Below are 16,662 nucleotides of genomic sequence, written 5' to 3'. Positions count from 1 at the left end.
CCGGTCAGCTACATGTATGTGGAAATGTACTTCATACCCTTATCTGGCATTTAGCCTTTCTTTAAAGTATGTAGGAGTAACTGAGCATTTTCAGGGTGAAAATCTTGGGGCAAAAGACAAGCCAGATTAAAATCCATTGGGATCATTAAGTTTAACTAAACAAAAAATAACAGCTCTGGACATTTATTATAAAAAACCAAAATGAGAGTTGCATTACCAATTTTCTTTTCTTTCTTTCTTTTTTTGTTTGATTATGAAGCTTATTATACACAGGGTGTAAATTTTGGTGCCGCAAGGACGAGGACTTAGACGAACGTCCATGAAGAGAAAAACAGAGAGATCAGTCAGTACAATGGCCCCCAGGGGATCATCACTTGTTAAATACTGGTATACCAGGGTCTGATCTCAAGTTACATGATCTTGCTGGCAGTTGGGACTCCCAACAGGGCCATGCGAGCCGCAAATACCGGAGATTAACGTCAAAATATGGTCATCAATTCGGGGCAAACCTAGTGCTGCATCTTGGACTGATAAAAACGTGGATCATTTCTTCTTTCCTTGTTTATTGTCTCTCTTGTAAAGAGTTTCTTGTAAAATGGAAATTACTGAGGAAAACAACTTGGAATCCTTAGGAAGGATTTCTGATAACAGTTTTAATGGACCTGCAGAAGTTCTTTAGCTTGATGGTGTTTAGCACGATGAGATATTCAGAGGTTGTCCCATTTTATGACAATCATATAGATGTTGAGAGAAAAACTACTGATAAAACAATAAAAATTTCCTCTCGCACTTACATACAGATTCTTGAAAAAGAGAGCATTTGAGCAGAGCCATTTGGAAAGCTTGAGGGAAATTTAATTGAAGGATTTAATGCTCATAAGCTTCCGACTTTGACAGTGAGGTCTATCTCTGCTTGAACAAAAGTTTCCAAAAGATGCAATCTCTGCAGCGTCACATGGTTGTACTTATGAAAACTGAGAAAGAAACTGCAACTCTGATACTCAAGAAAGTCAACCAACACCTGTTACTTCAATGGAGCAACTTGGACTGTTTACAGTAGTTATTTGGTTATCATATTGTAAGCATTTGACAAGCATCCAAAATGGGTATGACAATAATGGTTTAATAGTGGGAAATTAAGTCAATTGACCTTAATGTTACAACTGACAAATTTTAAAGGATAAGTCATAATACACTGATTTATTTTATTGATAAGAGGACTGAAGTTAAACTTGAAACACGTTTTCAGGTTTGAAAAAGTCAGGAGTAAAATGCTATACTTGCAATTTAGAAAGGTTTAGAAAAAGGAATAAATATATTCACTTTCAAATGAAATTCTTCATCTTAAGTGATCAACATTTGCTTCTCATTAATATCTCTTGCTTCAAAATTTTGTGATAAGAAGCCAAAATCTTATTTATTCCTATTTTCGATGCAGTGCAAAGGAGCAGTTTTATGTTAAAACTAAGAACAAGGAAGAAATGTACAGTTTGTAGATTTCTAATTAAATTACTATCACGTTGCTGGTGCCTTTTAACACTGTAAAACAATACTTTTTTATCTGGCAAACATTACACATTGCAATTTAGGGCAAATCAATAAAAGCAACAAATTGTCCACAATTTATATTTTCCCTAGCTCTTACATTTTCATATAATCATTTACCAAGAAAATAATGGCCAAATGCAAAACACCCCTCCTAAAAGGTTCAATCTTAACAAAAATAAAATACTTTCACTGCTAGCTCTTTCCTTTAAGTTCTTTATACTACATATCTAATAATATTACTTCCCAGATTTGAGACTTCAGATTACGCTAAGGATCAAAGTTAATAGTGTACGAAAAGTTTAAAAGTTTTTTTTCTATTCATAATAAATTTTACTGAAGTAAGGTGTTGAAATTTAAAGAAAAAATAAGGATACAACTAATGAGGAATAAAGTAGTCACCTCAAAGGATGTAATTATAATTTGAAATTGATGTCAATAGAGCGTAAAAAGTGAAAAAAGCAATTTTTCCCTGATCCTTATCTTATTTTATACGGCTGGCTGAAATTTTCCCCTCTGGTACCGAGTTAGTTTGGTATTAAATCAAGAAATAAAAGATACTGGGTGCTCGAAGCAGAATGGCATGGCAGATGAACCGAGTGACTGATCAAGTCGGTGCAGTTTTTTTATTATTTCTCAAACCGCAATGCAACCGAGCTGACATCAAGACGCATGCGTTGTGACCTCCTTGCCCAGAAGAATTCCACGTTAATCCATAAACATCAGATATGAAAAATACCTCCAGTTTTCGCAAAAAGAAACTTGGTTATATATCCTCTGCAAGTTGGATGTGAATAAACTCAAAATTTATTTGAGAAGCTGTTGATGTATATATATGATTAAACTTTATATATATATATATATATGCAATAAAAACCATTCTAATACTGTATGATTCTTTCATTTTGTCTTTCCCTTACTATAATACCCATATTAGCAATCAATAAATATTTCCTCTAACTTTACAAAATCAAAAAATAAGTAACGCTTTAATACATGTTATTTTAACTAAGATCACCTCTTTAAAAACAAAATTGATTTTGTTTTGGAGAATTAATCTTTGACTGGTACAGTTTAATATCAATTTGATTTAAACTGAATATGTGTTTAGGTCTTCCTTGTGGTCATTGTATACTGAAAACATATTTGCTTCTGGAAAATGCTTAACACTGATTCAAAGAAAAGAAGATTGAAAGAAAAAAAAAATCAAAACCAAACATTGTTAAAGTACTTTCCTAATTTTGTTACTGCTTTCAGAAAAATTTGGTTTAAATAAAACTTACAGGTGAGTTTTATTTGAACGCCCACTAGTCACATGGCAGTGTGAAAGAAATGTTGTTGATCTAGAAAAATATTATTGTTATCGTTTAATTGTGTGTTTTTCACACAGAGTTTACTTTCTAACAAAGTATGTCGTAGCTTGACCTTGCAAATAAAATAAAATCACAAGAATACGGCAGGTGCAAGAACCTCTCAGTTTCAGATAAAGCACAGATTTGAACGGGGCCCTTTGAACTGTCCGAAAACTTGACCTCGCCCAAGTTGTTTTCTGACCAACACAATATCAACTTTAAAAACATTACACTGAGTCATAAATAATTTTAATGCAATTATTTCATTTTGTAGGAGTTTTTTTTTTATCTAATGATATAAAAAACATCCTAAGCAAATAAAATAAAATATTATAGAATGTATTTCTTTAAAGAGGAAAACAATGACAATCATTAAGCATTAAAATTTTTCATGACCAAACTTTATTTATTTTATTTAATTATTTGGCCTAAATTATTTATAATTATACATTCTGAGAGAAGGTTAGACATAATAACTATCTTTAATCAGAGGTGATAATTTCAATTTTAAAAAAATTTAAAACAATAATAAGGGGACTCTGAAGCACTCATTCTAATTTCACGTGTCTTATTTCAGATCTTTTATAGCGAAATCTTTCTTAGTTTGAAATAAATTAAGCATCATTAAGACACCTGCAGTTGATGTTATAGAAATAACATTTAAAATAATGTTTCCTTGTAATGGACATTTTATAATCCCTTTATTAATTTATTTTCACTCCTTTTTTAAATTCTGCCATTATTACATTTTCAGAATTTAAAATTTACTTTCTAAGTTACAATTAATTTTTTTCACTAAAAACATTTCTTATCAATTTATAAGCACCATATTTTGAATAAACAGCAGTGAACAAAATAATTAAAAAGTTGCAGCTAATTACTACCTATGTCAGAAGATCTAATGCCTAATTACTATTCATGAGGAAACATATGTACATTTTCTACATATATAAATGAATTCATTAAAACAATTTCGATTTCAGGTATATATGTTTTTTTTTTAAATTTTTTATCAAATTTTATTCAATTTCTAATTATCCTTACACTTTTTAAACATCCTACCAACATATAAATAAACAGCCTTTAAAATAATCACCCATTGTTTTCTAGTTTGTAAATTATTTAAAATGAATTAATATTTCATTCATTTAATTATTTAAAGTAAATTTAAATACACATGCAAATAAAATTATCTTGGTGGGAATAAACAATCAACCCTGGCAGATGCTCCATTTTACGTTGGGAGGCATTTTTGAAAAACCGCTTATCATAAATATGCCATTTGTTGTAAGTTTAAACCCACAACATATCACCTTGTTAACATCTTTTCTTTTTTTTTTTTTTGCCAAAACAATTTCTTTTTTTTTTAAATACATTTTATACTTTTATTACACTGACAAAGAATCTTACTCAGAGTGATAAAAAATATATAAATGTTTTAATAAAAAAAAATCACAAAGATGAGAAAACTATTCAGACTGATGTCTATACTAAGCTGAGTAAGGGCCAGATAAGCTTTATATTTGTGACTCTGAACATTTAACACTAACACAGGGTTTTATCAAGCTTGGTTTTGCTCAAAGAATGGCATAAGCTAAAGTATAGTTTTATTGAGTAAAAGGGTACATGTATAACTATATATAGCCATACCTACTGCTATATCCCACAATGTCAGCCATCTTGGATTTGTCAAAATGGCCAAGGATATCTTTTTGATATGTGCAAGATTTTCATTTTATTTGGTTAGAAGAATGTGGAGGGAGATCAGAAGAAAATACGTCAAGAAAAAAGAAAAAGGACAAAAAGTTTGGCTGACATACGAATAGCAATCTTTGTGTAGAAAAGAAGAGGTATCATATATGTATTATTCTAAATGAAAAAGGAAGACGTAATCATTTAAGTGACTTATTGATGGGGAAAATAAAGCAAAATGAAATTAACAGGATACTTATGTTCATATTTCATGCTCACTTTCTTCTAAATACACGACTGTATATAATCTGTGCCTTTTTAGAATTCTAAATTTACAAAATGACAAAAGACGGAACTTACAGAACAATTAAATGACAAGTTCAGGGAAAAAGACGACTGAAATTCACAGAATGCTAAATCTCAAATTTCAGTGCTGGTTTTTTTTTTTTTGAAAATAAATGACAGCAATCAATCTGTTATTACCTCGTGCCTTTTCAAACGAACAAACATATCGAATATACAAAATGCATGCTATTACGTAAAACTATATTTCTCACGTTTTACTGAAAAAAAGAAAAAACACCCACTATCATAAAATGTAACTAAAAATTGGGATGTTCAGTACCCTTTCAAAAATATAACTGTTTGTGGAAAAAATCACATTAAAAAATTTCAATGTCACTGCAATCGATTCACAGAACCATCGTGAATATTAACAAAAAACGAAGGATTTCAGATATTTCGTCTAAACGTGCGATATGACTGCAAAAAGCTCATTTCGCATCAAAGTCTCATTCTGAAATAAATTTCAAATAAGAAAGATAAACTTTTGACCAACTGAAAAAAAGAAAGCACAAATACACTTCCATATACAGCCGCATTACTTCAAGCATTAAAATTGCGCAGGCGCGACATTGCGCGCCTACTGATCACGCGACGATTGCATGAACAACTCCTAAAGGTCAAACCTAAGGCACTGTATGGTAAAGCGCAGATGCTCCGCATAACAATTGAGCTTTCTTTCCTGCAGTTATCGTAATGCGACACACAGCGATCAATTTTTTTTCTTTTAACAAACAACCCACAAGCGAGGATAGGACTGGACTTTCAACACCTGAAATCCACATCTGTTACTCAAAAGTACACATTAGATTACCCTAATTTAAATAAATCTTCTCTATTTTCAAACTCATAATTTGAAAGCTTAAAGCTAAATTTAAAAAAATCCATTTTGTTGTGTAATACATCATTATCGTAATACCATCTTGCCTGTCTAGACTTAATAAGTGCAGAAAAATAACCACAAGACTCAGCTCTCGCTTCTCTCAGCTCACCCAAGATAATAAAAAATTGCAATCGTACACATATAATAATCGATACCATAAAACATTTAATCCAGCTTAGGGCGAAAATCAGTTTTAGGGGAAATCTGTTAAAAACTTGATGTAGTAATAAAAAATCAAACCACGAAGCAACAAAAGTGCATCATGCAAAAATGCGAAAACGTATATGTTATTAAGATGCACAGTCTATCAAAAGTCCATAAAAAAAACTTACTTAAAAAATGCATTTCACCTCAAAATCTCGAATCATCGCGGTATGTTAAGCATGCATGCATGTGAAATGTCAGCACACGGGGGCGAAAACATGTGGAATCCATTTATTTAAATCACTTAAAATCATAAGGGCGTGAAAAAAAATGGCGCCACTTGGACGAATGAAAGGCAAGCACATTTGAAGTCTGCACGCAAGGTCGAGCCGAGCTAAGCTGACTATGGACATGTCAATACATGAGACCCAGGTGTGCATAACGCTAACCTATTTGGAAGAAAGGACGAGTTGTTTGCGAAGGAAGAGGTCACATGCTATAGCCCCAGGAACGGCAAGAGCGGTCTTCTAGGGCGTTAACTTGCCATAAATTTCCCATGGAGCTGTGGGTTCAAAATGGCTGCCGCTGTTTTTAAATGGTTGCTTGGTAATTTGTGAAAAATGCACAGAGTTAATGCAGTCAATTGAAAATTTAAGAGGGATAAAAATTGACCCATAAACATTATCTGGTGAAATTTCATGAGAAAAAAAAAGAACTATAGGACAGGAGCTCGGATAAGCGCCTTAGATTATATCTCAAAAGATGCCAGATGAATACAATCTGACTGCCTTCTTAAGGCCGACACAAAAACCACAGTAAAAAAGGAATGCTGTTTTTTTATAATCCTGGGTTATCTAATGTTAAATCTGTGTATTGACATAACTTTTTAAAGCCCATTTAATCCTAATCTTCCCGCTATAATGTTATCTTTTCCGCTGAGAAGTGAAAATTGCGTAAGGCAATGCGAGATTCATTTCAGAATCAATCAATTCAACAATGCAAACCTTGTTTTTTCCTTATACTATCTATGAATTCATAAAAAAGTGCTCTGTCTATATGTTTTAACCCAAGGACAAAGAAACAGAGACTGTACTTTGGTATAAACTTGGCTCAATTTACATTTTTTGAAAGAGTTACTGTTTCTGTACCTGAAACATACCCTTACTGTTCTGTTAAATTTCTATACTATTTTTAGAAATTGATCACATAAATCAAAGAAAAAGCTGCATTTTTTTGTTTCTAATTTCCAAGTTGACTTTTTCCTTTTTTTAAACTGGAAATGAACACAAACAAACTTAATATCTAAAAGGTCTGTTTATACAATATTTTAAACATAAATAAAAAGGAGATTTTTCACAGTCAATCTCTTAAGACTAAGCCCTTTTTTAAACAAGTATAATATCTCAACATTAAAACAGAGGGTAAATATTTGTGGCTTGCAAAATGGCGTTCAATCAAAGAGCTGATAAAAAGCATTTAAAACAAATTTGGCCTGAATGAAAAATCGTGTGTAGTTGTATTGAGAGTGTTACGTGATGGTATTTAGTATGACAAGATAACATCATCAGACAGAGATAAATAAGCCTACCTGAATGACGAGATCTTTTCCGTAATGGGTCATCCTGACTCATGTCATCATCTGACTCTATGAGCACCGCGTTGTCCTGCATCTCGCTGGAAGAGCTGCGATCGCGCATTTGCTGCCACTTCCTTCGCTCTTCCGCAGGGTAAGGGATCTCCATGGTAGCTTCGCTGCTTTCCCTACTTGTTGGGCGTGAGTTTCGTGACAGGTCCAACGCTTTCGATCCGTCTTCGCGCATTTCAGGAAAAGGCATTCTTCCTGACAGCATGTACGGCTGGGGAATCACCAACATCGGGTTGATCATATTCGTTGCTGACTGGTTAGCGTGGTACGGCATCATACCGTAGAGAAAACTCGCAGCCGCTCCAGCCTTTGATGGCGGAATGTTTGACTGCTCCGCCATCTGCGCTGCATCTAATCCCTTAACCTCCGCTGACGCAGATTTTGAATGCGTGCTCAGCGAACTAGAAGTACTATCGCACTGCTCCACTCCGCCATTATGATCTGTCACACTAGATGAATTTTTCTCTGAACTCGGCCTCTCCCCATAAGCAGAATCATCCGTCTCATCCTTTATCCTCGACGCCACTACAGCGGCGTTATCTGCCATCTTCTCTGCACTGCGAGTGGCCCTACCCACGGCTCAGTACGAAGGAACAATGTGTCTTATTCATGCAGCGCTGTGGATGCAGCAGGCGCGGTCACCCATACTAAATATCCGTGCATTCAGTCGTATGCAATTTCCCCTGGCATCAATATTAGCCAAGCGTACTTGCACCGTTGATCAAAGGTGACTGCCGAGGAGCGGTGCCGTAGAAGGTCGAAGGTTGTAGGTCGTATATTGAATATGCCCAGGTCCAATCAACTTACAGCTCCTTGTGATTGTTAACTCACCTGAAGTAATAAGAAAAAGAGAAAACTTCCATCATTTCAGATTATCACATTTGTTTTTTTTTTCTAAGCCTAGAGTGATCTAGAGGCAAAGACAGAATATTTTTCTTCATCTCTCATCATCATCTATTTTTGTTTAGCTTCAGTGTTTTGAATAAGCAGTTAGAAAAACATTCATCATTTCTCATCATCGTCAGTTTTGCTGTGTAAGAGGCCTGGAAGCTGTAGCCTTAGCAAATCACTGCAACAAGAATGATTCCCTGGCATCCTCCGCACGACGAAGAACTCGTTCACGTGTGGTCGCCCCTCGTAAACATTTCAGCTCCTGGCATCACCCATTCATTACTCCCATTGGAGCATAAACCAAGGGCAAAAAAGTGGGCTGGACTGACCCCATCCAATCCCATATGTTTACCTGCGTCAGTCACTCACTCTTGGATGCCTACCCTTTTTAGGCTCAACCAAACAGAACCAGGGTTTTTGAAAAAAAAATAACACAGGTAAGCAAACAGTGTTTTCTGACCAACAGCATTTGATTTCACATTGGCATTGGCTGCCAGTCTCCCCCTTTGTTGTCATCCAGCGCATTGGATGAAAGCCAAGAACAAAAAACATTGCTTAGAATCTGACCAACTGTTTTTGTTGTTTTGCATTGGTGGTTTTTCATATGCTGCTAGGGTTATGTTCTCATAACTATGTGATATGGACAGGAATTGAAGGTAGAAAAAAATTGTTTGGAAGCTAGAAAGTAGCTGACCCTAGAGGACCAAGGGAGATAAGTGCTCGCATCACTGGTTGCAGATGGTGATTAATGCATGCCTAATTTTATCAAATTATGACTAATATAACATGTGACTAGGTTGCTGCATCGGATTGGGTATTGGCAAGTGCTGCAGGAATTCTCCGAATGGAACAGTAGTTTTGCATGGGCATTGCTGATTCAAAGGTTAATTTTCACTGGTAGTAAATAAGTAAACAGGTCAATGGAATTTTATCTCATTTATCGTTACAGTTATTTTAAGAAATATGATTTTTATTCTTTGAAGTAAAACTGTGAAGAAATTAAAGTCACACCCCAGTCAGTGAAGCAAGTAAGAACAGCTATATTGTAATCCTTAAAAAGAACATTTTGAAATTAAATTTTGTTAAAATTCTAAAATTTTTTTGAAGTCAGTGAAAACAAATCATTGACCATGAAATCAGGTTGAATAGAACTATTTTTTAAAAATATATAGCTTATTTTTCTTTGTCAATAACAGAAATAGGGTAGGTGATACAAGAGAGATGATAAACAAAGAAACTATGAATAGTAGAATGACATAATTCTCTCATAGAGGTATTATCACTTTTTTGCAATTCACTCAAAACTTTTGGTATGATTCGGATAAAAAACAAACAAATTTCCCTTAAGACACAAAATGCAGAGGCCAAGGCTAGACAATGCCATTACAAAACTTTCATCTTTTTTTTTTCTCTTGTCTTCTTCCAGAGCATTTCTGTCTCTGGAAACCAAACATATTACATGAAACTTGAATCCTCTTCTAAGAGATTTAACCCGATCATGGTTCTAATCTGCTGTAATTCATGTGTAAATATTTTTTTTGGTTGAATTAAACATAATGCAGGGTTGACATGTCTAACTGGAAACAAACAACTAAAATAGCTGTCCTGCGTTTCTTGGTTTTATGAGTAGTTTTTTTCCAAAAGAGTGGCATATACTGCATTTTTCTGCAACAAACTGTGATTCACCTGTTCCTTTTTTTCTGGAAAATGTTTTCTGTAGGATTGTCCACAAAAAGGAACACACTTTTGCATAATTCTATATAAGATGAGGGAAAGAGCGGAATAATTGTACAGAAATTAACTCTATGAGAGTTGTTTGTTTATCACTGATAGATTACAATGACCAACAACCTTGTTTGAAAGAATGAACATGTCCTTAAACACTGGATCCAAATTCTCACATTTTTGATAAACAGCAGCATCCCTGTTTTATGCATGAATAAACAACTCAAATAATAATAATCATGTCCATTAAAATATAAGAAAGCAGTAGAATGACCAGTGGAAAGCATCAAAATCCATGTTCCTTCCAACTTTCTGTAAGTAAAGAATATCTGTTAAAATATAAACACTATTCAGTGGAACCCTGATGCTTATAAAGTGACTTTTATTGTATCTCTTTCTGTACAGCTCTTTTTTATATCCAGTGATAATATAAACAAACTTATTGGTATGTGATAATGTACTACAACTGCTTACAACATAGTTTACATGCTGTTTTGCAACATAAGCACTTACACTTCTTCTATGTCTACACATACTGCAATGTAACTTTCTCCAATTCACACCTTAAAAATGATAAAACTCCTGTGATAAACTGTTAATATTTCCTTCTGAGAGGTCATTTTAAAGTAAATAATCTAATTAGAAATGTCATAAAACATGTTTTTGTCTATAAGAAGATTAGATTTAGTGGGTAAATCCTGGATAGGATACCTTTAATTAAAATAGAAAGAAGGCCCCACAACCTGTATGTTAAAATCAACTTTTGGCAAGGAACTGCTTACAAAACAGCTCAAAACAAGCTGTTTTGCCCCAAAAGAACTTCACCAGAAGAGAAGAAAAAAAGGCCCAGTTTTCATCTTCTGAAAAGAAAATCACTGGATGAAGAAAAACGCGATCTCCCCTGACCTCTGTGTGTGCACGAACATATCAATTCTCTCACACCAACAACAAGGTATAAAGTTACACCATCAGAAAAAGAAGCGGAACATTTCCACTGGAAAGCATGGCGCAAGATAGGCTAATCTTATGTAAACAAGCAAGTACTATATAAATTAATCCTAGCATGTCCTTAAGGTCGGTTGTCAAATAAATCAATCTGTGTGCGCTGACAGGCTATTGCTTTCTCATTCACAGGACTCCAGGTACTACACTACTCCTTTCACTACCATCCTTTGGGCATTTTTCAAAACAAAATGTTATAAGCATACACTGTATGGGACTAAGAGCTTTTACTTCCCTTTTAGCATTTACCGATTAATCGTCAACTGCGAAACCTTTTTTGTTATCGAATCTGTGGAGGAGTGAATGCCAGTTTTATGAATATTCCGCAGAATTTTTCACATCTTTCAAGTGGCAAACTTATCTCAAATGACTCGTAGTGATTTTGTCTTTTAAATGTTTTAAACTTCTATGTAAAAATGATTCATTATCAAATCAATGTTTCTTTGATGCAGATCTGAATTTTCTCAACAACTTGTACTGTACATACACAGGTTTAAACATATTGTTTAGAAACATTTGCAAAATGGACTGTACTTTTTGACATACAAATTTTGTGAAATTGTCATCATTCTGTCCATTATGAACTTATTAACAAAATGTTAAACAATTTTATGATATTTTCTTCAAGAATTTTTTCAAAATTTTCCAAGAAAAAAGCCATTTCATACCCAAGCATAAAAAAACAAGTAAGAAAATAACACCACTTTGACCAAGGTTGGTTTGCTCTCAATAACATATTTGAGATGTGATATGTTTTTCATTATTTTTGGGTACTTGCATGCTACAGTTTTTTCACCAGGGGTCAAAGCTTGCAACTTTTCTCAAGAAGCTCCTGAAGATATTGTATGGCAATAACATGCTCCATTTAACTAGGTGTTATGGGCTTTTATGTTCCATGAATGCTATCCTCCCTAAACAAAGGGTAATCTTATCCTTCTGATATTTTCAATCAAGGTACCAAGGACATATGTTGAAATTTCTATTCAGCGTCATGCAATCAGGCCAACCTGTCCTCCGATTGCACATCACCCTCCATTACCACGGTAACTGATTCTTGTTTTTATCAATAACATGGTTCACATATTGTCTCAGAGGGCATAGGAGCCTAAAAAATTACTCTGCTAAGAGCTTTTTTTTTAATTGAAAAATAACCAAAATAAAATTACTGACATGGAAACAAAAAACTACCTGGTTAAAAAATGACAAATAGTTACATGATACATAAAAATAAAAAATAAAAGGAAATAAATCTAAAACAATGTTGATGATGAAAAGCACAAAATGCATATTTTGGAACAAAAATTCTGACAGTACAGTACAGTACAGTACAGCCATAAATCAAAATAATAAGTTCACTTTCTATATTCCTGCACTACTTGGCAGTAGAGGTCTATGGTGGACAGGGGGCCTTCCCAGCATTGGAAATCAATGACATAATCTATGGACAGCTACCGGGGAGGGCCAGAACAGTCTTAACAGTGCAATACTGCAAGAAAACACTCTCTCAGTTATCAAATTTTCCTAGCTTACCTACAAGTCATGAGCTGGATCAAAGTAGGGCAATGTTTTTTTTAAGACAATTAAAGTAGTTTGAAAACTTTATTACATTGTTGTTCCACAAAAAAAAAAAAAAAAAAAAAGGTGTCATAGGCAATGGTGGGCACCAATTATTTACTTTCTTAATATCATGCTAAAATTTAATGTTAAAATATTTCAAAACATGAAATCATGCTCAAACAATGTGATGTGTTGGCAGCAACTATAGCAAAATTTTAGGCTTCTTGACAAATCCTAGCTGCAAACTCTTCATTTGCTAAAGACAGTGTTCACCTGTTTTTACCTTTCATACAATGATGTTGGGAACTTTCATGTTGGGAACTTTCACTATCCTAAATACAAAAGAGAAAATATCAAAAAATAAAAAAGGAAATTACTTGTCATACCACTGTGAATGACTGTGGTGTATTGGCCAACCATGCAAACATCTAATTTAACAGATGGCAGCTATTAAATAAAAAAAAAAAAAAAAAAAAAAAAACACTGGGTTTACAAGCACTTCTCTTCACTAAGAAAATGACACTACAAACATGTTAATGATGACAGGCTCTGAAGGTTTTTTTAAAGGAAAACCTAACAGTGGAATCCAAATGCTTGATCTGAAATATTCATTAATTTCACAATGGCAGAGTTTGAATCAGAAGCTGATCATGTTGATCATTGTAGGTGCAATCATCGGTGAGATTTTTACCCATGTGCAAGCAACACGCAGATTGCTGCTAGATTCTAGCGTGTGATCACTGCCTCCAGTCCTAGAGAATTAAGTGTGCGCAAGAGGCAGTCTGCTAGTTTTAGCGGAAAATGTTCCATCTTCTGTTTCAGGATGGAAATACATCTTATGATTTAATGGGGAAAAATTAATGCTCAGTTTATTGTAAGAAATAATTTGAATGTCATGGATACCAAGAATAGTGCAGATCTCTAAGTTTAGAATGCCTGGGATGGAATGTCAAATTCTAAAAAAAAAAAAAAAAAAGGCCAAACTGATAAATTGAAACCAAATTAACTCGTTAATTGGGTATTTACATTTACAATGTTGATTAGGCTGTTGGTGATAAATCTTGTCTGAAGATAGTAAAAAAATCCCAACACCAGCACTGTGTACATCTTTCTTCTGCAGAAAATATTAATAAAGTTTACCTTTAATGGGATACTTTGTGGGAAATGTCATCCTAAATCCTTCCTTTTTATTTTTCTAAATTAATCTGTTTGTTTGTCTCTTCAGAATGTTGCATCCTTTTTCCGTAATACAATCACAGCCCCTGGGCCTTTCAAAAATTCAATTATGCAGCAGAGTGAATATCAAATAATTCATGTAACTGATGACTTGGTTAAAAGTGTTCGCTTTTCATAATGTAAGACAATGAGAATTCCCCAAAAAATGAGCCAAACAACGAGGCTGTCAGAGCAATACTGAAAACTAGAAAACATGTCCGTGTGAGGTGGAGCTAACCTTTTAGCAATGCTGGGGAAATTCTATGCACCGGAAATGTCTTCTAAAGAGGTCAGTTCCATGTTGGCATATATAAGAAGACCATTTTTAACATTCGAGTGGTACAGTTTTCCATACTGCTCCAGCAATAGAGATTGACGATTTTATTACCTGACTATTATCTGAAAGAGTCACCTAGTCACGGAGCTCCTGTACTCAACACTGCCTGTTAAAATGGATAAATTTCAATTGGTATACTGGGGTTTGTTAAAGGTAGTAAAAACACCTGGAGAGTAACTACATGGCAAGACCAGTTAATTTGAGATGACTTAAAAACTGTACCCCTCGACTTAAAAAGGGCCTTAAGCTATTGTCATTATAGTCTGTACTTGAAGATGAACACTGTGTATCTATTAAGTAAGAAATAAATAATTGCAGTATTTAACCGTTCCAAGTGTTCTGGTACTATTGTTATACACATCTTACAAGGTGATATCCCCATAGGGATAACATGCAACTGCTTGGATTGGGTTGCCTAGATTTTTGCAGAGGCTCTGTTGTTCAAAATGCAACATATCACATTGTTGACATTACGAAATTCTTTTTCTACAGAAAAAGATTAATTGTTGTGTCTTTCTTACTTGTCCCATGGGGAACTATTTCTATAAATCTGAAACTTGAGACTCCCTTAGTTATATATCAAGTGTTCTGAAAATAAAAAGAAAAAAGGACGGAAGACAATTCATGACTAATATGGAGGAAATGTTAACTGATGCAGAAAAAAGCCAATAATCTCCACAAAAATACCTGCCTTTGAACAGATTATTCAAAATGTAGCAAGCTTTTTGACTATGTTCAAATGAAAACAATCCCCAAAATTATAGAAAAATACATGTCCCTGTTAAAGAGAGTGTGACACCTTCAAATTTCCTTTATCATTTCTAAAAACGCCTTTTTAATAAAAAAGGCACCTTGTCTTTGGTACCATGTATTTTTTATTGACAATGAAAGTTTTCAGATAATGTTAGGTAACAGCTGTCACCATGCCCAACACACAGAACATAGAACAGGGCTAGCAGCTGCAAAGAGACCTGCTAATTTAACTCTGAGCTCTGTCCTGCCTGGGGCAGGGGCTGTCAACTTGTATTTTCTGCTTTCTGAGACTAGGTATACAGGGTAGATTACAGATAAAAAACTTGGCGAATTCATTCTAATTGAAAATACAAGGATTAACAAGATGGAGTGGAAGAGATGCTGCTAAAGAATAAATTCTTGATATTAGTTGCTGTTATTTAACATAAGTCAATGTAAAAGAAAGTAACATTACATAGGTCAGGGTCACAATGGTCACCACTTCAAAGGTCAGAGGTCAATACTGCAAAGGTCAAGGTCAGCAACAGGTTAGCAGACACAAAATCTGAAAAGACTGTCAATGTTTTTTTTTTCAAAAATTTCATCCAACACAACCCCATCCAACTTCACTATAGGCAATAGTAACAAAAACACAATTTTTAATAAATTGAAATTAATCACCTTTCTGAAAGTTTTAAAGTTGCCAGAAGATATCTCTGAAGTCAACGTAAAAAAAAAAAAAAAAAAAAAAACAGCTTATATTTCCTTAAAAGAAGAAAAAGAGGTTTCTTTTCACCCTGATGATGCCGAGATTCATCTAAGAGAACAAGGGCCGAGTTAAGTTGAATAAGGTTGTGTTGATAATTAAACTCAAAGACCTGACCTGAGGCTGAGCTTGTCAACGAGTGTTTTCTGCTTTGTGATATGTAACAAGAAAAAAATGGATAAGAACACAGCATCTTGATCCACTTTCATTCACTCGATAATGCCTCACTTACAACAGTACAAGGACAAAAAGGATTAAAACAAAATCTTGATGTATTTTTATGAACTGGATAGTGCTTCATTCACAAACAGCCATTGTTTTCTGTTTTCATGTGGGCAAAGAGGAGATTAGAACATCAAATCTTGATCCAAAACTTTATTCAATAGGCTCTCATTCATAAACTCATTCCTTAAGGAGTAGGGTGAGAAGAATTGTGGAGCCATCCAAAGTGCAAACGGAAAGTTGTGCATAATGGAAATCAATATGCATTGACACGTCATGTAGTACGGGTCCGTGAACGGACATGCGTTCTAACGAGGACATTCCAAGGTCACGAAGGGTAAACAGCACACACATGACACCCTGCATACTTGATTGTATAGCCTCAGGGTATGCTTATTTCATTTTTTTTTCTTTTGCTAGATCACATCACGCAAGGTTATTTACCCACAACCAAGTATGATGGACGGGATGCTTTACGGTTGCTATGGTAACCCTGGTTCTCCACTGTATTTATAGCTTGCCCTTACAAAACGAATTAATAACATGCACTTGCGCTTGACAATACTTTCCCTGATTGCATCTGCTTCGCTGCCCACACATAAAATCCTGGTG

The 16,662-nt window shown here is 34.4% G+C and overlaps 1 protein-coding gene across 14 annotated transcripts in view; it reads right to left on the bottom strand.

The window, feature by feature from the left end:
• The window catches only part of LOC106173386 (uncharacterized), a 113,342-nt gene that overhangs the window by 19,793 nt on the left and 76,887 nt on the right, over positions 1–16,662 (bottom strand). For 13 of the 14 annotated variants that reach the window (XM_086995259.1, XM_086995251.1, XM_086995258.1 and 10 more), the window contains one exon: positions 7,547–8,434. In XM_086995259.1, the coding sequence (XP_086851385.1) occupies positions 7,547–8,150 (604 nt within the window). In that variant the 5' untranslated portion in view covers positions 8,151–8,434. Of the gene's footprint in view, positions 1–7,546; positions 8,435–15,537; positions 15,636–16,662 lie in introns of those variants that run through there. The other variant, XM_086995261.1, reaches the window with a different exon arrangement.

Source organism: Lingula anatina, chromosome 9 (assembly GCF_051362555.1).
Source record: "Lingula anatina isolate TDL-2025a chromosome 9, LinAna3.0, whole genome shotgun sequence".
NCBI classification, from domain to species: Eukaryota; Metazoa; Brachiopoda; class Lingulata; order Lingulida; family Lingulidae; genus Lingula; species Lingula anatina.
This window is presented reverse-complemented; position numbering and strand designations above follow the sequence as displayed.